Source organism: Lagopus muta, chromosome 5 (assembly GCF_023343835.1).
Source record: "Lagopus muta isolate bLagMut1 chromosome 5, bLagMut1 primary, whole genome shotgun sequence".
Taxonomy (NCBI): domain Eukaryota; kingdom Metazoa; phylum Chordata; class Aves; order Galliformes; family Phasianidae; genus Lagopus; species Lagopus muta.
Window position 1 is genome coordinate 9,619,691 of NC_064437.1, and position 22,831 is coordinate 9,642,521.

The following is a 22,831-nucleotide window of genomic DNA, read 5'->3' on the forward strand; positions in this document are numbered from 1 at the left end:
CAGTTAGCAAAGGGGCACAGCTGGAGATGTCAGTCACCTGAACACGCCTGGTCCCAGGGCAGGATGCTCTGCCCGCAGATGGCCACGAGGCAGGTTCATGACAGACGGCCCCATGCCAGAGGTGTGCGTGTCCCCCAGGCTGGCACCTGCGGAGGAGGACAAGTGCAAACATTGTGGCCATGGGGCGGGAGGAGGTTATCTGGGGCCCAGCAGTGGAAAAACTCTCGGTGTGTGACTAAGACACGATAGCGCCAGGTGTGGGTCCAGGCATGGTGAGCGAGCTGGGGAATTATCGCTTCCCCATGGATTCAGGTGCCTGAAGCCAAATGTTTCCTAAGGGTGCGGTGACAGCCACAGCCCCGCTATCACGGCGCCTGGCCCACCCCGTGGCCAAGCAGCGGGGATGTGGGGGCTGACTGCTGGATTTTCCCTGGTGCCTGGGACGGGACACAGCCCAGCACCCTACAGTGAGCGTCAGACGCCAGCCCTGAGTACATCCCTTGGTGGAATCACCATACTTACATTCCCAGGGAGGCAAGATCCAACACCACCTTGCTGCCCCCAAAACCCCATCCCCAGAGTACCTGAGTAGCATTCCACCCACAGTACCCCCATCCTAGCTCCATCTCCTGCCATCTCCAAATCTACTACTCTTACCATGAAAGAGCCCCCAGCTCCAAGCCTGTCCCCCCCAGGGCCCCAGTCCTGCTGGCAGGTGCCTGCAAAGGGCCGGCCCCGCTGCAGCCATGACTCACCTCACTGCTGGGACCTGTTGTTCCATGCCTTGCTGCTTCCCTCCCTGCTGCCTCAGCTGCGCTCCAAATCTGTGGGTCTGCACCGTGAGGTCTGGAGGGGTCCCACCTGCTTTGCTGGAGCATTTTGGGTCCCTGTATGCCCTGCCAGGACACAGCAAAGTACTTTCTGGCTGGCCATGCCAAAGGGCATGGGTTGTTTGTCTCATCTGGCATGGAGTGTTTCTCAGTGTTTCTGAGGGTGTTTTCTCACTGCCTTCACAGCTTTGCAGGCAAGTTTACCTGGGCAGGGATCAGGCACCCTTCTCCAGCAATCAGCACACCTTGGCCCAGGCCACGGGGAGAGGCTGAGTCTCATTAACAACAAATTAGGGGCAATTGCCATTTTCACTGCAGCCACTTCTGGCCCTGGTGAGGATCCTGGCCATGCCTCGGGTAGTTCTGCCTGGGATGGAATCCTCTGCCCTCAGCTCAATGCCAAGCAGCACTGTATGAGCTAGGCCCTGCTCCCGCCCCGATGATGAAAGGTGAAGAAGAACTGGTTTGTGCTCTGATCTCACAGCCCAGCCTCAAAACAGCCGCGGACCGTCACCGCGGCTCCCAAGATGCTCGGGGAGAGGACAGCAGAGCCAGCCTTTCCAGTGGGACGGGATGGTTGGAGAAATTCATCGTTCCCCTGGAAATAAAAATAATAATCATAATAAAAACACAAAGCCAGAGATTACTTATACGCACACAAACACAGAGGCACGCACTCTCTCCCCATCTGGCTTTGCCAGCCTGACTCATCGCTAATTCAAACAGCCCACACCTTTCCCTCTCCCTCCATGTGACATTTCGAACGAGTGAAGGGGAAGAGGCAGCAGTCCCAGAAGTTTGCTGGAGCCATCCTGCTGGTGTCAGACCCCTATCTTTTGGTACAGGGTCCCAGAATTGGAGCACCCCAGGAGCCCATCACAGCTCCCCTATGTCCCAGTGTGGTCAACCCACAAACACACCCCTCCAAAACTGGGGCAAGCCAAGTGCGGAGGCAGCTGTAGAAAGGATGAGTGACAACTCAGTGGGTTAGTAATGCCTGCTGATGGAGTCCCATATGCACAGGCAGGATGCAAAGTCCCAAACTGGCTGCCACCCTCCTGCCCAGGGCAAACCCAAGGGCTGCAGGCTGGGTACTGGCCCCAGGACAGCCATTCCCTGCTCTGCCATTCCCAACTTTCCTCCAGCTGAGCTCACCACAGCAGGAAATGGGAAGGAGCAGGCTCAGCCCAAACCCGCTCACAGCAGAACTCCATGCAATTTCCACCTGCAGGACATCAGAAGTCACCACTACAGGCAGGGCAATACTGGGGGCCAGGCACCACGTGCTCCCAGCACAGCATCAGGCCTGGACAAGCCCCAGCTTTTGGAGGGCTGTATGCATGATGGGTAATCAGCCGTGGGAGGGAGGGATGGAGCCAGACCTGCTTGCTGAGCTTGGGACCTGCCAGCATGCTGCTGCTGAGTCACCCCATTAATGCAGGGAAACCTCAGCACCTGAACCCAACAGCACACGGGGACAGGCGGCCACACGCAGCTCCTGGGGTGAGCACACAGCCAGTGCCACGCTCCTGCTGCAGGGGACAGCGGGACGGGGCACTCAGGGAAGGCAATAGGGCTGACAAGGCTGCCGGGAGGGTTTCTGCTGCCGTTCCTCTCAGCTGTGACTCACCGTAGGACCGGTCACACCATCCCTGAGATGCAATTGCCCCATCTGCAGATTAGGGAAACTGAGGCACGGGGAAGTGGGGTGACTCAAGAGCTGTTGCACAGGAGATGCCGCTTGGATGCCGAGGGTTGGGCGTTCCCCATCGATCCTCCGCAGCTAACTTAAGCAGAAATGAACATCGATGTAAATATTTACTGACAAGCAGCCCAGCCTCACCCACTCCTCTCAGAAGACAGCTTTAAAGTAAACTCTCCTGGCTCTTTCATGTTTACATCTTGTTTATTTATTATACAGCAGATCACAATATTTCAACAGTTTGCATATAAAGAAAAGTAACATTTCAGAGTGCGAGAGACCTAACGTGCCCAAGCAGAGAAATGTTAATTAACAATATACACAGACAGGAACAGTGCACTTCCCAAAGCTGAGACTCATCTGTGTTCCCAGCTGGAAGAAAAAAATATATTAAAAAACAGAAACATTATATATTACTGCTTTGTTTAATTTACATCTTGCTTTGCAGAAGCTGCACATAAAAAGATTCATTTCGAGTTTTCTCTTTTTCCCTCTAAGAAAGTTTCAAGTATAGCAGAGACCTGGGCATTCAGAGCTGGACTCACTGTCCTTTACACACTATGTTTTTAAAAAGCAGCATGGGGAAGGCAGCCGCAGCAGTACCTGGTGTCATCCTGAGGGGAAGAACTAAAGCAGACCATTGGTGAGAACCATTTGGGCTCCCAAGAGGAGAACTGTGGGCATAGGATCAGACCACCCAGGGGGTCCCAGGCTAGTTCTGAGGGCATCCAGCTCCCCGTGTGATGCAACACTGCACTGCCGACCCCCACAAAACCTTTATACCCATGATTAAGTCCTAATTTAACCCCACACTCCCCGGGATTTCGGGCCAGGACGTTTGTTCTGACAGCCGCAACTGAGAAGAGCGGAACACAGAGTTGTGGGACATGGATCTCCAGCAGGAGCTCGGCCAGAATCAGCCACCACCATCCCCAGAGCTGCAGGGTGCCAGGACTAGGGAGAAGGTTTTGAAGCCAATGCCAAATACAAGCGAGGAGCTCTGGGAACAGATCCCTGCTGCACCAGCCCTCAGCAACAGGAACAGCCCAAGGGACTTCACATAGCCCTGCTCCTCACCTTCACCCCAGCACGCAGCCGAACCCTGCTCTCACAGCAGAGGCAGGAGGAGAAAATAGTTATCAGCTACAAGCAAGAAGGGCCGGGCTGCTCCCCAATGCTATTTACAGCAGGAGCTGCTCCGGGGAGTCGCTCAGCAGAGGGGATGCCGAGCGCGCCTGCAGCCCCCGCTCACATGTGCCGCTTCATGTGCAGGGCCAGGTGGTCAGAGCGGGAGAAGGCCCGCTCGCAGAGGTGGCACTGGAAGGGCCGGTGCCCGGTGTGCTTGCGGTAGTGGCGGGTCAGCTCATCGGAGCGGGCGAACTTCCAGCCGCAGCCTTCCCAGGTGCAGTGGTAGGGCTTCTCACCTGTGGGGAGAGGGGCTGTCAGTTGGGCACAGCACTCCACATGCCTTCACCCCCTCCTTCCCAGTCCTCCCGAGTCCCTGCCCACCGCTCCTAGGCTCCTTCATAGAGAGGAAACAGACTGTGTGCCATTGTCAGACCCACCTTTCTTTCATCCCGATCTTCCTGCCCTTCATCTAACGTATCGCTTCCTCGTTTGCCTCAGCACGAGGCCCATCTCTGCCCCACTGCAAGAACCCCTCCACGTGCTTCTGCCCCCTCGCCTGTCCCTGCCAAGGAACCTCACTCGCCACGTGCCGCATCGCAGCTCTGCTACAGGGCTACAACAGAACACTTCCACCACGGGGACCCCACTCCCTGCGTCCTCAGCCCAGCTGTGGGTACTTATTTGCCACACCTCCTATCTCAGGGTCTTGAGCACACCCGGCCCCCACATAGGGCCATCCCTGCCTCTCACAGCTCACCCCAACCCGGCCCCACACCGTGAATCCTCCTCATACTCCACGGCTGGGGCTATTACCGTGGACAGACGGTAGAGCATCCCCTCCACGCGCCCCTATCCGACCCCACCGCGGGGACGGCGTGAGTAACCCCGTGCGTCCCGCCTCCTCGGGGCTTCCTTACCCGTGTGCGTCCGCATGTGCGCCTTGAGGTGGGAGCTCTTGGTGTACGTCTTGCCGCAGCCCGGGTATTCACAGTTGTGCGTCGCCGTCCGCTTGCGCGCCCACGAGCGGCGGCCGCGTTTGGGCTTGCAGTCCTCGGGAGGGCCCCCGGTCGGGAAATACTCCAGCACCGGGGAGTTGGGCGGCGTGACCAACAGCCCGGGCAGCCCCGCCGGACCCGGACCCGGCCCCTTTAGCGGCTCCCTGAAAACACTGAAGTGTCCATGAAACTGAGGGGGCGGCTGGGGGGCGAAGTGGGGCGCGTAGCGATGCGGGGCCACGGCATAGTGGGGCGGCAGGTCGGCCAGCAGGTGCGGGTCGGCACCGGGCAGCGGTTCCTCGGGAGGGCCCAAGCGGCCGTGGGCGAAACCAGGGTACGGCAGCGGTGGCCCCGACACCGGGCCCGGCGCCATGCGGGGGGGCTTGTGTTCACCACCTCCCGGTCCCAGGTACTCGCCGCCAGGCACCCCCAGCATGCAGGCGCGCTCCTCCGGCTGCTCCTTCTTGATGCGATGCCCGAAAGGCTGCGACGGGTCCAGGGGCAGCGGGCGGGACAGGGCCGGGTGCAGGGCCGAGTGGTGGTGGTGCGGATGGTGGGGGCCACCGGGCACCCGCAGCTCCGTGTACTCCCGCCGCTGCAGGTCGCAGTGCGCGGGCAGGTCCGGGGTGAGAAGCTCGGCCACGTAGCTGTGGCTCTGGCCGTCGGGGTACGGCGCCGGGAACTTGCCCGGCGTGGGGTAGGAGCCGTCGCTGTCGTACGTGGTGCCGCAGCTCTCGGGGGTCTCAGGCAAAGGGTAATTGGGGCCGGGCGGTCCCTGCCCGCCGCTGCTGGTGTGCGCCAGGATGAAGTCCAAATCCACGAATTTACCCAAGTCGTCCTCCTCTCGCTTCACGGCGGGGCCATCCTGCTGCAGCATCCTCTGCGGGAACATCGGCGTCAGGAACGGGACAGCGGGGCACAGCTCCCCCCACTCGTACCCCCTTCCCGGGGCGGCGGCTCTCCCAACCCACCCGACGGCTCCGAACCGCTACGGCACAGCGCCAGCAACGCCCTCCGACGGCGAAGGGACCGAGCACCGGACCCGGCACCCCCGACCCCAACATCCCCTCCCTCGGCACTCCGTCCCCAGCGCCCGCTGCTTACGTGCATGTCGGCGGACCGCTCCTCCAGCGGCAGCAGGTTGGTGAAGGTGGAGATGGAGGGCAGCGCGCTCTCGTCCACGGCCGCCGCCATGGCGGGCCGGGACCGGGCACGGGGCTGGGGGGAGCGCGGCGCGCGGGGCCCGGCTCCGCTCCGCTCCGCTCCCCGCGGCGGCGGCAGCGCTGCTCTGCGCCGCCCCGCGCCCCTAAGCTGTTAACAGCATGGCTGCGTTCCTATTGGTCCGATTTACATTGATGTTGGCCGCTACCGCTTTCCATTGGGAACTGAAGTTGTTAAGCCCCGCCCCCTGCTCTCAGGCCACGCCCGCCTCCTTGGGGCTGCCTTCGACGGGTCCAGACGGAGGGCGGCCGATGAGCCCCGACCCGGAGTGCGCGGTCCCGGCGTGGGTCGCGGAGCCGGGTCCTCAGTTCTGCAGCACCGTCAGTGTCACCGCACAGCTGGGTCTGTCCGTGCCCTATCCCACAGAGCGAGTGGAGAGGGTGCCAGCGTGGATCACAGAGCCCAGCGTAGAGGGGCACGTTGAGCCTGACCTACACTGGTGTCCACGGACACGAGTGGGAGTGAGCAGGGCCAGCACGGAGGTGTGCTGCAAACCGATGCGTCCACACCGCTCACCTCTTGTAACGGTGAATGTGAGGCTGCGTCCCCTGTGCGGTGCAATCAGCAGCCCGGAGTGCAGAGCTGCCATCAGGCCGAGCGCAGGGTATGTGTGCGAGCAGAGATAAGCACACCAGGGGCTGGCAGCCTGCTTGCCTCTCCTCATCGCACCCCACAGCCCCACAAGATATTTGCCTGCTCTCCTGGGGGCCAGCACCACGGCAAGGCCTCCAGCCGCCCCACCGCAGAGGGTTTAAGTCTGCCGTGCCACTCTGCTCGCCCCACGGAGCCCCAGCACAGTGCCATCCCCACGAGAGCTCCCTGCAGCAGCAAGTAGGCTGTGACATCCCCATGTGCAGCGTGCCCCACTCCGTGCACCAAGTGGGGATGTGGAACAGAGATGCGGGGCTCTGGGTGGCCACCCAGGGGCTCTGGGCCTTGGTGTGTATCCCACTGCGAGAGCACTCCACTTGGCCTCCCTCCAGGCAGTACCAGGAATGGCCCGGTTTCTGTTGCGCTTGTCAAGGAGCCATAGTCCTTATCTCTCCCAGCTTGTCTCCCTGCTTTCTGGGGCTTTCCATCTCAAGATACCTTTCTAAGAACTCGGGCTGCTGCCGTCCTGCTCAGAAGCGAGGAGTCAATTTGAAAAAAAACACACATAAACACCCGAGGTGCGCACACACACACGCACCGCCGCTGCTGGATCCAAAGCCACCCTACCAGTTGCTTTCATCACCGTGCTTTAATTATAAGGGTGGAGCATTGCAATAAATTATTTCGGTAATCCCGTGGAACAACAACGATTCAGATCTTCCCCTTTTACCAAGAATCCCTGCCCTCATTTCCAGAGCACGCGCTGGGACTCTGCCTGGCACTGCATGCCTGCCACCAATGGCTGTGGTAGTGTCGCCCGACGGGTTGAAGTGTATGGGTGCCACATCCTTCCCCTGAAAAAGTCACAGTCTGAGTGGGGAAAGGCTCAAGGTGTGTGGGCACCCTGCTGGCCTGGCCCCCACAGTGTCTTGTTGAAGTCACCAGCTAATCCCATTATTTGTTTCTCATCCAAATAATAATTAATAGCGAGGCAGTTCCTGCCCAAAACTTTTATAGATAAGTGAGAGCAGATGCCACAGGAGATAAGTTCTCATCCCACTTGGCTTTCCCCTTTTCCAGGCACTTTTCACAGCTTATTCCAGGAGAGGCATCACCAGTAGATAGGAGTCCCTTTTACAGACAATGTTTCTTGTAGATGTGGGGAAATCCTAATGCTTCCTAATTGCTTATAGAAGGGCAGCATGGAGGGGCAGCACTCCCAGCACTGTGTGGGGAGCACGGCAGAACTTGGTGCACCGGGAGCCCCAGTGGATGTGAATGGGCTCAGCCGGAGTCTGACGGCACGCATGCAGCCCGCTGTTGACAGAAGCCCATTTAGGAAACACAGATTATCTCCCGCTCCTCTGCAGCAGACTGTAAAGTAGATGGCATCAGACAAGATCAAACAGCAGCTCAGCGGGAGAGCAAACAGTGGGAGGGAAGGGCTGTGCGCCACGGCGGTGGCCCAAGAGGAAAGGGTTAATGGTTATCCTGCATGTTCGTAGGTGCTGGGGTGTGCGCTGCTGTGGGTGGCATTGGTTCCCTGTGTCCCTTCTCCTCTGGGGAACTTCAGAGCTCCTATAGCATTGGCCATATCATCACAGCCCAGAGAGATTTGGCTGCAGTGGGTGACACAGCTGGAGCCCCAGGGGGGTCCGGCAGGGTGGTGCCGCAGGGATGCACCGCAGGCTGGAGGGACACCTGGGGGCATGGAGTGGGGTGACACTACCAGTCCATCTCTGCCTAGAGCTGGCTCATGTGGGGAAGGGTCCAGGAAGGAGACCGCAGACCTCCCTCCATCTCCTCCAAGCCCCTTCCCCTCCTGGAAAGAAAAGAGGAACTGAAAATGAAATTAAAGCATAATTCAATCCGGAGCGGGTCCAGAATAAAGTCATCTGCTCTTATCGTGCGCTGGCAGGCTCTTCCCGCTCGGCAACAACACAATGTTATCAGGGCACAGAGGGCAGATTCGTTTGCACCGGCCAAGCGAGCTGCTGTGTCCGCCCTGCCTGCCCCGAGCCCGGGGAGCACCGGGACGCACGGATGGGGCTGAGGGCTGCAGAGGGCAGCAGCACCCCGACACAATGGCTGCGGGTCCCCTTGGATGGGCCTGCCGGCTCAGGTCCCTCCTGGTGGATATCCAGCGCTGCATAGGGACGGCAGTCAGGAGTGATGTCAGATGAGGAGAACACACATGCCCCTGTCTCCCATGAGTGTTCCCAGGTGCCAGCGCACCCTGAGGAGTGGCACAGCCACCTGTCCTGTGCTTTGCCATGTCACACAGAGCAGGCAGAGCTGGGTGTCCCATGCTCTCATCATACACTTCACCATGGACCACATCCCGCATCCCACTTTGATCTCCGCCCGAGCCCTGGCTGTGCCCTCGCTGCTGGGGCTGCCGGCCGGGCTGTTATGGGGCCAGCACAGCCTTCTGAGTCTTTCTTTATATACCCCTGTTATTTTTAACTCTGCCTACGCAAATCCCAAATCCGGAATGAGCAGCGGCCTGGGGCCAAGGGGAAATGGACATGGTGCAAATTTCCTGCCCTTTTTACCTCTCTTCCTCTATAACACACAGCAACGTTTTTCCTCCACTGCTTAACTTTCACTGGTACAGGAAAGCTGAAAGCACCGTGCCCGCGGGGGTGAGCATTGTGATGGATGGGGTCTTCCCCCGTTGGGTACATGTTGCACCTGGAGATGCTGGAAGGTGCCCCGAATCACAGTGCACCACAGCCCTCATGGGTGATGCCACAAGCTGGAGATGTCCTTCAAAGAATCCAATCTCAGCCGTTCTCCCATGAGCAGCCTCCATCCCTCATCTCTTGTTAGTCCTAAAAGGGATTCAGCCTCCAATTAACTCCATCTCACAGCGGGTTGGTACAACCTCCCTTTCCCATACACACATTAAACCAGGGAAAGTACCAGAGCCCATCCCTGTGCTCATCCACCCTCCTCCACACAGGGACATGGTGTTTCACAGCCCAGCTCCGCACAGGTGTGGCTGTGTTGCATGGGGCACATCAGTGGCAGTGGAGGGGAATGGCAGGTGCTGAGTGGAAGGAGCCCCCTGTTACCATGTAGCATTGCAATGCACAACAAAAGGATGGATTTTTTTTTTTCCTTGTCCCAGCCCATGTACTGCACTGCTGAGCCCAGCTCCTGGGAATGCTCTCTTGTTGGAAATATCCAAATGGGAATACAAGCTGCCTGAGCCCAAGCCCAATTCCTCCCTTTGTTCTGGGGCTCTGGCAGTGAAGGGGTTAGCAGCGGGGCGACAGGAACTTGCCTTCTCTTTAATTGACCTCCGATGATGAAACAATCAAGCAAACAATTTAGAAATGTGCATCCAATGAGATCATCAGGAAAACTTCTCCGGGAAGGAGCCCGGGGAAAGGAACGTGGCGATAATCCACCTGCTCCTGGCAGGGTGTGCTGGGCAGGGGCGAGTGCAGGTGCTACCGCTGTCTGTCACTTTGTTCAGGCTGTCCCTACGGCCTCTGGGCCCAAAGCCAGGCTGGTTCTTGCCCTCTCCCATGAGGCACCCATCCTCCATGTCCCCAAGACCCCACAGGCTGCTCGGGGCTCGTTTTTTCCCCTGCCAGCACCAAGCACTCCTGCAGCACAATTCTCAGAGCGGGCTGGAGGTGGTGCAGCCACCCCAACGGGCACTTCTAGGATGGGACCCCTCAGAGGGAATCCTCTCACGGCATGGGAGATTCCCACGTGCCCTTCCCCCTCTGCCCCAAGGCCCAGGGCTGGCACTGCTCCCTGCCTGGCCCCAGTTTCCCTAACCCTGGCCCAGGAGAAGGCTTTGCACACAGCAGGGGCTAATGCTGGCCCCAAGGGTTTCCCTTCAGCACACTCTGCCACCAGGGTGGTTTTGAAGACAATCTTAGCCCAAGCCTTCCTTCCTTGGCTGCCAGTGATCTGGTGCCGAGCTGCTGTGTTTGTGTTGTGTGTGCGTGTGCGTATCTCCAAACCGCAACAAATATTTCGTACTCGTTTTCTTTCTTTTTTTTTTTTTCCTCCCTCAGTGCCTTTTGGCTGTGGTATTTAAATAGTAGGTGTGGTCCCGGCGCTGTGTGCCAAAACCAACACGAGTTGTGGAGCAGATAACCCTGCGAGCAAATGCGGCAGCAGCAAAACCACGCCGGGGCAGGCAGCGGTGCTGGGGCGGACACGAAGCACGGGGCAAGCTGCACAGGGACAGCAGCCACTCGTAGTGCCCCTGTCCCCTGCCCCAACGCCTGGCCAATGGGGTTAGAGAATCCCTTCCAGTGCTGGAAGAAAGGCTTCACAAAGAAACTTTCTTTCTCACAAATGGAAAGCCCTGAGATACAGTGAGCCAAAAACCCTGACATACGCCTCGTGTCATGCTTCACAGTGTGAGTCACCCAAAGCACAGCCTGCTGCTGCCCTGCCCTGCTCGTGCTGACTGTGCTGGTGTGAACAGGGGACGGAGGCAACTCCAGTGTTCTTGGTCCAAAGATAGGCAGAGAGAAATCTGGGCAAAAGGGGATGAAGAGGAGGGGTTTCTGTGCAGTGCACCTGCAGGCAGCCCAGCCACAACGTATGCAAGGGAAGCATGAGATCCCCATGGTCTGCGCAAGATCTGGGCGTTGTGTGTAGGGATGGAGAGGGGTTGCCTCAAAGCGCTCATCAATCTTCAAAGCTTCCAGACACAAAGTCCCCAGAAAGCCCTGGAGCTCACCCACACTTGTGCCAGGTCCCACGTTGCCCACATTGGTTACTGGCATCTCTGGGCAGAGTTCACAGCCAAAAAGATGGAGGGAGATCCTTATCTCAGCCTTCAATCCCAGAGCTTCCTCTGGGGCTGGAGAGTGGCAGGGTTCCTCCAGGAGAAGCTCTCGCAAGGCTTTCCTCTGAGGGGGACCCACTTGCCAGCACTTGCAGTTCACTGTGAGCAGGCCGCCCATGTGGGGGAGGGTTAGAGGAAAGCCGGTGCTTTCCCACCCCCAGCAAACACTCTCAGCTCTCCTCCTCACTCTGTGTGTGGCCCAGGTGGAGGAACACCCGCTTTCTCCTGCCTTAACCTCACACCCCGTGGAAAGCAGGCAGTGGGGAATCGCCATCCTTCCAATGTGGTCCCAAAGCCGACAACCACTCCAGGGCCAGGGGTCATCCCACTACTGGGGGCGAAGCCAGGATACGGGAGTTTTTCTCCCTATTCCATTCTAAAGGGAACATCCATGTGTGTGCAACACTCCCCATGGTAGCGTAACCCCAAAGGGGCTGAGGGCACTATAGAGGACACGAACCCTCCTTGCTCCCCAGAATGCCGTGCCCTGGGGCTGCCTGTGCAATGGAGCCATGGAGCACCATTCCCTGGTCTCAGCGTGTGTTCAGGCTACAGGCTAACAGCTCCAAACCCAAATTCTGCCTCCAGCCCCAGCCATTTTTCCCAGCCCTGGTCTCCCCAATACCTCCCATATGCCAATGAAGGGCTTGGCATAGCTGCTGCATCCCATGGCTTCTCCAGGAACCCAGGACCTCTCGGTGCCACTGGCACGTGTCCCACCTTGGAAAGGAAAATAAGGTTCGGATGTTACCTCCCTGATCAGGAGAGGAAAATTCTTTCCAGCAAAACATGCTTTTAGTCCCTCACCGAGTGTGGCTGACATTGGGTTCCCCAGATTTCCAGCCAAACAGGGAATTTTCCACCGACATCAAAGCACAGCAAAGTGGTTTTGTGGGGATGCACAGTGTGGCTGTGTGCTGGCACTCCTGCCCATGTGCCTCCTTGTTTTGGAAAGTGGCCGTGACTATGAGCGACCACATGGGACACAGAGGTCTCCCACTCCCCTCCTGCCTTCCCTACAATGTAGGGTGCACCTGGGGGGCTTTTTCCACACCTCCCTTCCAGAGATGTCAGAAGGATGAGATCTGACTGAGCTCATGACACACATGAAGTGGAACATGGCCAAGTTTGGAGGTGGAGAAGAGGGGTTCTCAGGGAGATCTTTGGACAGGTAAGGTCACGCTGTCCCCGCCTCTGCCCCCCATGCACAGCCCCACATCTCTTCTTCCATTCTGAGCTAGGGACTGGTGCAGTTGGGGCCACGGAACAGCACGGGTTTCCCAAATCAGCAGGGCAGCAACATCACTCCAAGCTGTCAGGATGTAGGGAGCCCAATTTCTCCTACACTGGCTCAAATTTGGGTTTGACCTGCACCATCTCTTCCTGTGCAAAGAGGGCCACAACAGACGTGAGGGGACTTGGGGGTACGCTGACACTGGGGGGTAGCGGGGCTCTCCGATCACTCTCCGGCCTTAGGAGGGAGATTTCTCTCCGAGATCCTCCGGGAGCGTCTTTTGTGGATGCGCCTTCCCGTTAGCGCAATCTGATGCATTTCAAAGCCGCCTGCCCTGGGGACATTAGCGTCAGGATGGGGGACGTGGGGGCAGCCCAGCCGGGGACAGAGCTGGGGATGGCAGGAGTCACCTCCGGGAATCGGCACTTTCAACAAATGGGTTCATTTGCGGGAACGCAGCGGCTGCTGGAGCATCAATGGGCAGATTAAGGGGCCGCTCCAGCCGCCCGGGAACCTTTTGGTCTGCGGCCAGGTCTCCTTCCACCGAGGCTGATTTGGGGATTCTCTCTCCTCCGAGTCCACAATTGCAGGATCATTTGCATGTAGAATGCGAGCTGGGCCCTTTAGCAGCTCGTCTGCGCCTGATAGCGGGGCCGGGGGAGCAGCGGGCACTAAACTCGCTAATGCAATCAGAGACCTCTGCACATCAAAGCTCCCGGGCCCTTATAGCAGCAAAGCTCCCCTCGGCCGCCTTTCATCAGTGCCCGGGCGGCTGTCACCCGCATCTCGGGCATCCTGCAGGTGAGGGTCCTGCCCCATGGATGCCCTCAAACCCCTAACCCCAACCCATGCTCACCTGGGCATGGTGCAGGGAAGGTGCACACACACACACACATATATACACTGCAATTAGCATGCAGGACTAATAACCACATCCGAAAGGAAACTGGCTGGGGCAGCACTGGACCGCATTCCTCGTGCTAGGGAGCGGCACTGTCCTCACCACCTCTGCGAGGTGTCCCTAGGGAAAGGACTGGTGCCCTAGTGCCACATTCCGACAGAGACAGCTGCCTAACGGGGTGTCAAGCTGGACTGGATGGATGGTTGGCATGATGGGATGGCCAGTTTGCGGCTGCTGCATCCCTGAGGCATGCCCTGGGAACTGCCAGCATCTCCTCCTCTTGGGAAAGTGCTTTTCTCCTTGCTCACCATCCCTGCGTCCCACCGAACACTTTCCCCAGGCATGGGTAGGACAGTGCCCCACGGTCCCAGATTACACTGCACTGTTCCCACGAGCAGCACAGAGCTGAGCCATGCCCACATCCAAAGCCGGGTGCTCACACTGCAGGCTGGTGGCCCTACAGACCCCATATCCTTGCTGGGTCACTCTATAATCCTTGCCATAGGCAGTGGCTGGAGACCAGACTTCGGCATGATCTCCTGATGCCCACCTGCAAATGTGACCCAGCTCAATGTGCAGGGGAGCACCTGTGTGTAGCTCGTGGGTGCTGGCTGCTGTGCCTCGGCGCCGTCTGGGCGCTGTCCTGTGGTTCCTGATCACCAGTCACCTCTCACAGCAAACACAGCTGCTGCTCCATCCTTTGCCATGGTGCCGGTGCCTGTTATATGGTCTGATGTGTATGCAGTGTGCAGGTAAGCACAGCAATCCTGGAGCACTCATGTCAGAAGGATCCAGCACCCCACGGCCTGCAAGGAGCAGGAGGCAGAAACCAGGTGCCCTATGCTGCCTGCTCTGTGCATGATGGGGAGCCCTTGAGGATGGGATTTTGCCATGCTTGTGGCTTCTAGGTGCTGGGCAAGTCACAGGTCCCACCCCAGCAGGGAAAGCTGGTGGTGACTCACTGCCCTCACTGCCCTCACTGCCCCTGCCCACAAGTCTCTCCATCCTTCTGCTCCCACCAGTGCACCCCAGAGGAGATGAGCATCTGTGGGACAGTGGGATTCTGTTCATGGCTGTTCCTGTCCCCAAGGCAGTGCTGGGGCTGAGCTGGTATTGGTATGGTGGTGGGACATGTCCCTAACAGGGTGCTCCCTCAGTCCTGTCATAGCCTTGTATTCAGCCTGCAATGGAATGGGCATCACACCTTCTGGTGGGGTGTGAATGTCTGCTCTGGGTGGGTTCCAAAAATGGGAGCATTTCCAAGGGATTATTCACATGGAGGGGGGACGTGGGGCAACCAACACTGTGGGGTGACTGCAGAAATCCCAAAAGCAAATACAATTGAGCAGCAAGCAGCTGTACAGGACAGGGAACACCCCCAGCAGCAGATTTGGGGCTAGAGGAGCTCAGCTCCCATGGGTCGCATCAATCAGTGTTCACATTTGAGGACCCCAAAAGCTGGGATCCGGCAAGCAGGGCTGAGTGACAGGCTTGGGGATGTTTGCTATCTGCTTGCATTTTTGGGGATTTCCCTGCAGCCCTCCTGGGGGCTGAATAAAGTGAGGGGCAGAACAGAGGGATCAAAGGGGAGGGCTGAAAGGAGCTCCTCGTGAGTTGTGGGTCATTATCTGTTATTAACATCTGTAATCTCCCGGAGAGCAAACTGAGATTTACAGCCTGTTATTAGGCTGTTACTCAACCTGTTGTGCAATAGCTTCATTTGAAGAAAAAAAAAAAAGGAAAGAAAAAAAAAGGAATGTGATTAATAGCCTGCTAATAAGGGGGAAATCTCTCCTGTTTCATTCAAACAGACTCCAAGAAGATTCCAAGAAGGCATGAGCTCTCAGCCCATGTTCCCAGGTTGGATGCTGGACCCCCTCCCCCTCTCGGCACCTGATGCCTTGCAGGCATCACTGGATGGGAGGCACAGGCAGCAGCAGGCACAGATCGCCCCTTCAAGCTGCTGGGACTCAGAGGCTTCAGAGTGTCGCTGCTGACCCTTTCAGCTCTGGTTCCAGGTGAGAGGGGTCCCAGTGGTCCCTTGCCATCCCCATGGTCGCTATCTAGAAGATGTGGAAACTCTGAGTCACCCCCTTTCTTATCCCAGCGTCTCACCTTTTGTTTCATAGTGACTTGTACCTGACTCATTTTGACCCTGCAGCTTCCTGCGCTCCGGGCTTTCGCTGCTCATGGACACCCAGATCCCCACTACAGTTTCATCTCATGCTTTTCACCCTGATTTTCAGGCACCTGAACTGGGAGGTAACCCAGGGCTCCACCGCATGCTACCTCACTGTTGTGGTGCTGGGGATGCTCTCAGCACCATGCTGTCTGAGTCCCTCTTCCCCCAGGCTCTTCACTCCCCAAATCATCCTTTGCTAGAATGGGGTCAAGCAAGTGAACATCTCACAATCATTTCCCCCAGTATTTCATAGAATCATTAGATTTGGAGAAGACTGCTAAGATCACCTTGTCCAACCCCAACCCATCACCACTGTGCCCACTAAATATGTCCATCAGTGCCCTCTGGACCCCTAGGATGTGGCCCCAACCCAGGAGACAGCCTTCAGCACAGACATTTGAGAAGGGGAAGATGCCAATAAACTCCTGGTGTTTCGCAGCCTGAATTTGGCCTCTGCCGCTGATTGCATTGATGGCCTTGAGCAGCCCGATTTTAACCTGATGACTGCACAGTGTGGTTAATTGGATTGCAGCTGCCCTACTGCTGTCTCTGCTGGCAGCCCAGGTCCTGCCCCATGCTCCTGGGATGTTCCAGGAAAGACGCACCCACCTCTCTACAGCCTTTTTCTCTCTGTGAAGCGTTAAATCCCCTGGCTGTTTCCTCCAGGACCCTGCCCAGAGGGACTCACGCAGGTGCACTTGAAGGGCAGGGCTCCACGGTGTTGCTGTGCTCTGCTCCTTGGGGTGTTTTCCATCCCTGGCTGGAGGCGCCATCACACATCAATACTGGTGCTCCAGGGCTTCCTGCTGGTCTCAAAGGCTGTCCTATGCCCATCCTGCTGTGTTCTATGCAGGCTGGAAGCTGGGAAGCTGTGTCACCTCCAAATGGATACTGGGAGGATTGGGCCCTTCATGATCCCAGTGGCATGAGGTGTGCTTGGAATAAATGGTGGCTGGAGAGAGCTGGGAACAGGATCTGGAGACTGGTGGGGCCATGGGCACCAGGGCAAGGGCGTGTTCTGAAGCTGGTGTCCTCCCTCCCCACACCTCACCACTCTACAAGCCCAGAGGGTTTGGTTCAGCCACCAGGGACCCCCAATGGATCTGCCACCGCCACTCAGTCCCCCAGCAGTCGGCGTGGGTGGCCACTCTGTGCCATGCAGTTGCTCAATGCAGCAGAGGAGGACAAGCTCAACCCATCCCAGCGACCCACGCACATAATGAGGCCCAGTGCCGCCTCGTCAGCAGAGCACTCACAGCCCACTGAGCATGGCTGCATGGCCTGGCGCACGCGGCACGGCAGCCACACAGCGCTGGCAGGCCCGGCCCTGCCTGCCGCTCACGTGGCCCGGTGGCCCAGCTGCATTTTCCACATTCCTCCCACCTCTGAGTCACTGAGATGGCCCTTGCCAAAGCCTTCGCCCAGCCTTGGCCATGCCAGCATCCCCATGTGGCTCCATGCCTTGGGTCAGGGAAGGGATCCTGCTACCCCATGGAATAGACCTTCGCCCCACAGCCATGCATGCCAAGAGCCTTGTGGGGAACAAGGGAGCTCCCTTAGCCCTGAGCAGCCTGGGGATGGGGTTTGCACCCTCTGCCATCCTTGCTGCCACTTTCTGCCTTGGCTCACAGCACCTGACTCTTTCGAAGAGCACGGCGGTGCTGCCAGCAACCTCACCCTGCTGGGAGCCAGCCCAGCCCCGCTTGGGGCCACCTGCATCCTTAATTCATTCCCATAGGCTGCAGGCTCAGCCCCTGGCAGTGGGGCTGGGTGAGTGCTTGTGGTCATGCACGATGTGCACGAATGGTGGCCTCAGAGAGGAGGAGCGGAGAGAGCAGATGCCTGAAAGGGGTCACAAGGGAGATGGGGATGTTCCCAGAGCTCTGCCCTGTTCTGATGCCACAGCTCTGCCTTGTGCCCTGACTGAGGGCTGGGGGATCTCCCTCAAGCCAGCATGGTGCCTGGGGCACTCCATTACATGCTCCTGCAGCTCTTTCCCACCACTTGTCCAAATCTGCCCTGCAAACCTACACAGTCATTGTTGAGGCCTGGCATGGCACTGGGACCCCTCAAGCATGAGAGCAACTCCCACCTGACTGCCCTGTATGGAGCACACTGGGGTAAGAGATGCACAGGGGACATGTGGGAGCGCAGGGGTGTCCATGGGGTATGCATTGCAGGGATGCAGCATCCGTGTATGTAGTATGTCCAAACCTGAGCAAGGGGTGTGCAGGTATGTGTGCACAGATGGGGAGCATGTGCTGGGATGTATGGATGTGCAGAGCGCTTGGGATGTGCAGGTAAGCATGGAAAGGACATGTGGAGGTGTGCACACGTGTGCACAGGGGTGCACAGCTCAGTGCAAGGAGCTGTCGGTGCACTTCCATCTGCTCTGGGTGAATGCAGGGGCAAATGTCACTCGTGGCTGCTCTTGGTGCACAGTGTGTGCTCTGCAGCAGCTTGCGGGCTCTCGTGCAAGCAGGTGACTTGGGTGCACCCCGAGTCGTTCCTGGTGCCTCTCCCAGGAGCGGTGGCTCCAAGCCGTGACACACAGGCTGTCATTTTTCCGGCAGTTTCCCAGCCTGTCAGGCCAGTCGTGTTGGGTCTTGCTGTGATTTCCCGGATGGCTGCTTGGCACCTGCCTCTTCCCCATCCGGATGGGCCAGTTCCTGTGGCAACACATCAACTTGGCCCCTGCTCCTCTCCCTGGCTGTGTACTATGCTCTAGCATCCCATCTTAGTGCCCGTGTTGCCCAGCATGATGCCACAGCTGGGGGATGCTGGGGAGGCAGTAGGGGAATGGGACCATGAGCACAGGTTCTGGGGAAGCAGTGAGTCATGGGAGGTGCAGGGAGAAACCCGCTGCTGCTCCAAGGGGTGGTTGGGGCAGCCAGACTGGCTCAGCGAGTCAGGCCCAGGCGGGCAGCGGGTGCCGTTTACTTGCCGCTGCAGCTGGAAGACGTGCTGGGAGGATCTGTGTTGCTCTTTAATGGGCATTGCCTGGTGCTGGAGCACAGGAGAGAAGTCTATAAGGAAGACGGGTTAGGAGCTGGATTGGGATGGCTGCGGGTGAGCTGCCCTGCACAAGAATGCTCGTTCTCTGGACTTTTGGCCAAATTCTTTCCCTGGCTGGTGCTACCCCCCTGGCATCGCACAGGAAGTGTCCTCAATAGCCAAGGTGGCTGTTCTGGGAATGTCCCCTCCCAGGCTGTGCCAAGCTTTACCTCGGGGTCTTCTTCCTGAGCAAGTGAGGATGGACCCTGTTTGCTAGAGGAGGGATAGAGCCCTGTGGTGCCTGGAGTCTGAACCCAGGCGAGTTCAGCTCTCTATTCCAAACACTGTCTCTCCCATACCTGTCATTCTGTGGGGTTTATGAGCCCCAACTCCTGCTGGGAAGGCCCTCGGAACTGCATCCCACTGCATCCATAACCTCTCCCTGCCCAGCCCCCCATGGCCTGCCCGGCACCCCTTCCTTGCCAACATCAAGATGATGAGGATGCAGTTAGAGACCAAGACTTTGGGGCTACTGGTGAGCCTGGATGCGCTGGCAGAGTCAGGATGGAACCAGGCCGGCACAGGGCATAAGGGCCCCAACTAGCCTACATCTGATTTCCCACATTGTCCCACCAAGGCCCTCACCTTAATAATAACTGAAGCTTGCCTGGAGCCAGCCAGGAAGAGTGGCCCCCCACCCCAACCTATCATTTGGCTCTAATGGGATCCCCTGCTGCTCCCCTTCAGCAGGGCTGAATGAGAGTGGCCAGCTGTGTGATTAGCAGGGCAGAGGTCTGGCTCTGGGCACAGGTAATGACAGGTTTATGTCCTCTGGGCTCCTGATCCCAGCAGAGGCAGGTGGATGAGGATGCCCTAGGCAAAGAATGGGTACCAAAGAGCAGAACTCAGCATGTCACGTAGTTCCTAGCCCCCTGTGGTGCCATGCTAAGCACTGCTGGAGCCTGGGCTGGGACTGAGGACATCACACAGCCCTGTCCCCAGCATGTCCATCCATCTTCCTCCACAGGTCCCCGTGTCACCTCGCCGTCCTGCCCCACACAAACATTCCCTCACTCCCGTCCACGGTAAATATTGTTGCAGGGCAAACAGTGAATCAGCCCCCTTTGTTCAAGTGCTGCTGGCAGCCCCATCTTGTTCAACTGCTGTTTAATGACCCTCCAGTTGTGTACCCTGCAGCTACTCATTAACCCCGGGCTGCAGATGGTAAGGAAGACAGCAGTGAGCCAGCCGGGAACAGTTTTCCAGTGCCAAGGACTGGCTACAGGCAAATTCTGGTGAACTTTTACCAGGTGCTGACGTACCAGCAGTTTTCCTTCACACCTCTGCAAGGTGCAGCCAAGTGTGCCTGGCATTCCCCACTGCCACCCCATGGCATGGCACAGAGGGTGTTGCTCGAGGCTGCATCCCCATCGGAGCTTCCCCTATGGCTCTCGTGAAGGGATGCTCAGGCAGAGGGTTTGGAGAAGGGCTGCACTAGGATCTGGGTGAGTGGAGAGCTGTGGCAGGTCAGCCACTACCATGGCAGTGGCACAAGTCCCCAGGGATGGCTGTGCCAGGGGGTCCTGCAGTCAGGCAGTGCCCTGAACCAGCCACAGCAAATGCCAGGGTGACAGTTCCACAGTGAGCAGCACAGGGCTCAAGGCCATCTCTGCTCCTTGCTGACATACAGCCAGAGTCAGCATCTGCTGACCTTCCCCTTGAGGGTCCCGTGGGATCAGGACAGGGCCATGGCAAGGGGCAGGACCCTATCCTTGGGTTCTCATCAGGTTCAGCAGGATCTGGCCACGTACTGGCAGAGGGGATAGCCCGGGGAGGACCGTGGTGACAGCATGGGATGCCCGGCACGCTGGATGGAGAGAGGCTGCCAGGAAGGCCCTGATAAACATCTAGCCTTTGTGTTTATTTATAGTTGAGGATATTTATACTGCAGAGTCCTTTAAATTTAGCAGCAGACACACCCAGCACCATCCAGAGTTGGCGGCTGGGCTCCTGGCACAGCCTGTGTCAGCCTGGACACTGGGCATACACCAGCCGTCTTCTGGGATCGGCACACACCATAGGGTGCAAGGTGTGGGTGTGGGGACAGTGGCACTTCTCGAGGAGAGTAGGATGAGGCTGGCATTGTGTACAGGCAGGGCTGCCAGGGGTGCCAGCAGGGGAAGGGACTTCAGATCTGCATCTATCTTGACCCCAAATCACCTCGAGATAAGCTTTGCGTCCCTTTCACCTGCTCGTCCTGGAAGCAATGCTTAGGGAGAACCGATCGGTGCCAAGCCGAGCCGAGCCGCGAGGAGCATCCCAGCCCGGTGTCTGTCCCCCTCTGCTGGTCGCAGAACCTGGTGCAGCGCCGGCTCCGCGGCCGTGCCACCGCCCCAGCATCCCGCCGGACATCTCCCGGTGCCTCCACCAAGCGAGCTCCTCGTCCACAAACGGACTCCGTATCCTAGGCAGGCAACGTCTGGTTGCCACGAGGCAATCCCACAATCCCTGCCTCCTTCACCAAATCCCCCCCAAAGTGCCACTTTCTCAGCTCAAGACTAGAGCAGCTTACAGGGCTCTGCTTGCTCACCCCGCAGGGACCATGCAAACGGGGGTGAACCACAGCCTGGGCCATCCCTCCCAGCTCGGCTGTTCCCCTCTGTTCCCCGTTTGCCTACTGCTGCCAAGTCACATCAGGAGCTGTGAAGCCGATCGTCTGGGCTGGCCAGAGGGACACAGAGATCAGAGCATGGCCGTGCCCCGCAGGGTGCTTGTCCTTGGGCACAAGGCAAAGGCACTTGTTTTCATGCTTGTGGACATCCAGCAGCACAAAGTGGGGACATTTGGATGTTATCCGCTGTGACCAGCCCTGAAGGGAGAAAAAAAGCCGGCTCGGCCGCTCGTCCACCAGGTGCAGTGAGCAGAAGCTGTCCGCAGAGGGAGCTCGGCTGCTGCGCTGCCCTCCGGCGCCAGGGGCACCGGGCATCCGTCCCCACTCCGGGAGGATCACGGACCCCAATCCTCCTGTGGGATCAGGCTGGCAGAGAGACGTGACCACGCACATCCCCGCTGCAGCCCCACCGCCCCTCCGGACCTGTGCTTCAGGTCACTTCAGCTGTTTCAGAATTTTCTTAGAAGAAATAAATAACGACTCTGTTTATCACTTATACCACAGAAGGGAAGAATGCTCACGCAGAACTGCTCAGAGGGAGGCACACACGTGCAGGCGCTGAGAGGGAGCTCAAGGCATGCTCTCGTTCCCATTACGTGGCCCGGCCTATCCCACAGCCAGGGGAAACCCACAGCACGGGCCTGAGCCTGCCCAGGGCAACTGGTACACAGGTCGCTGACTCCTGGAATGAAGATCTCCTGGGCAGGACCATGCCAGCACATGCTCTGGAGCAGAGTTTCAGAACCACTGGAAGTTAAGCTACTTCCCAGCCTTCCTTTTGTGTCTGCAATCCCCCCTGCTCTGTACCTTGCTCCAGCCCCAGGCGCTCTTGGCCGAATTCCCCACAGGGAATTTCAGCACAGGTCAGAGGCATGACATGGCAGAGAGGGCTGCGTGAGTATCTGCTTCTAATCCTGTCCCTTGGGGAAGTGAAAGCCCTCCGTCATGCGGAATGGAGCACCGTGGGAGGAGCATTCCTCCTCGCTGCCTCGAGGATGCAGAGGAGACGGGCATCATCAGAGACCTGCACCGCTGAACAACCTCCATGGCTGCATCTTTGCCAGGCATTCACGCACCCTCCTGGGCAGAGCACCCATGGGTGCACTGGGGCAGGGCTTTGCTTGGTGCTCAGTCCTCAGCACAATTCTCATCCATCCCACCCTGGGGTGCCCCACCGCCAGCAGCGGGTTGATGAGCTGAGTGCAGCAGCGGGGCAGCAGCCGTCTCCAGCTGCTCCAGGTCCGCAGGGCGCTGTCTTGGGAGAGCTGCCAGCGGCCAGGCAGTGGGGGGAGAGGGGACAGCTATTTTGGGCAGCCCAAGGCACCCCAGCTGTCGTGCGTACTGCAGTGCAGAGATCGGGCGGTTGCAGGGATAGGGCTGCTTCTCTGGGTTGTGGGGGTCCCCAGCACCCTGCACCCAGCAAACAGCCACGTCCCAAGTATAAGGCAGATTATCACAGCTGGTGTGGGTGATGCTCAGCTTTGTCCCTTCCAGCTGGGCAGAAGGAGGAACAATAGCTGTGGGAACCACAGCCAAACTTCAGCTCCCAGCAATGCAGCC

At 58.3% G+C, this 22,831-nt stretch overlaps 2 protein-coding genes across 2 annotated transcripts in view; both read right to left on the bottom strand.

Annotated features, from left to right (window-relative positions):
- The window catches only part of DMAP1 (DNA methyltransferase 1 associated protein 1), a 33,370-nt gene extending 30,763 nt beyond the window's left edge, over nucleotides 1–2,607 (bottom strand). The window contains exons 1-3 of the mRNA XM_048944362.1: nucleotides 2,461–2,607; nucleotides 756–1,428; nucleotides 38–146 (exon numbers count right to left, since the gene is read on the bottom strand). The gene's annotated coding sequence lies outside the window, so the exon portion shown is untranslated. The remainder of the gene's footprint in view (nucleotides 1–37; nucleotides 147–755; nucleotides 1,429–2,460) is intronic.
- An 86-nt stretch (nucleotides 2,608–2,693) lies between these two features.
- Nucleotides 2,694–6,105, bottom strand: LOC125693017 (Krueppel-like factor 2). The gene is made up of 3 exons (XM_048944375.1): nucleotides 5,760–6,105; nucleotides 4,578–5,535; nucleotides 2,694–3,956 (listed from the first exon to the last, which is right to left on the bottom strand). Exons 1-3 carry the CDS (start codon nucleotides 5,847–5,849, stop codon nucleotides 3,781–3,783), a joined length of 1,224 nt encoding a protein of 407 aa, XP_048800332.1. The 5' UTR covers nucleotides 5,850–6,105; the 3' UTR covers nucleotides 2,694–3,780.
- Nucleotides 6,106–22,831: the final 16,726 nt, after the last annotated feature.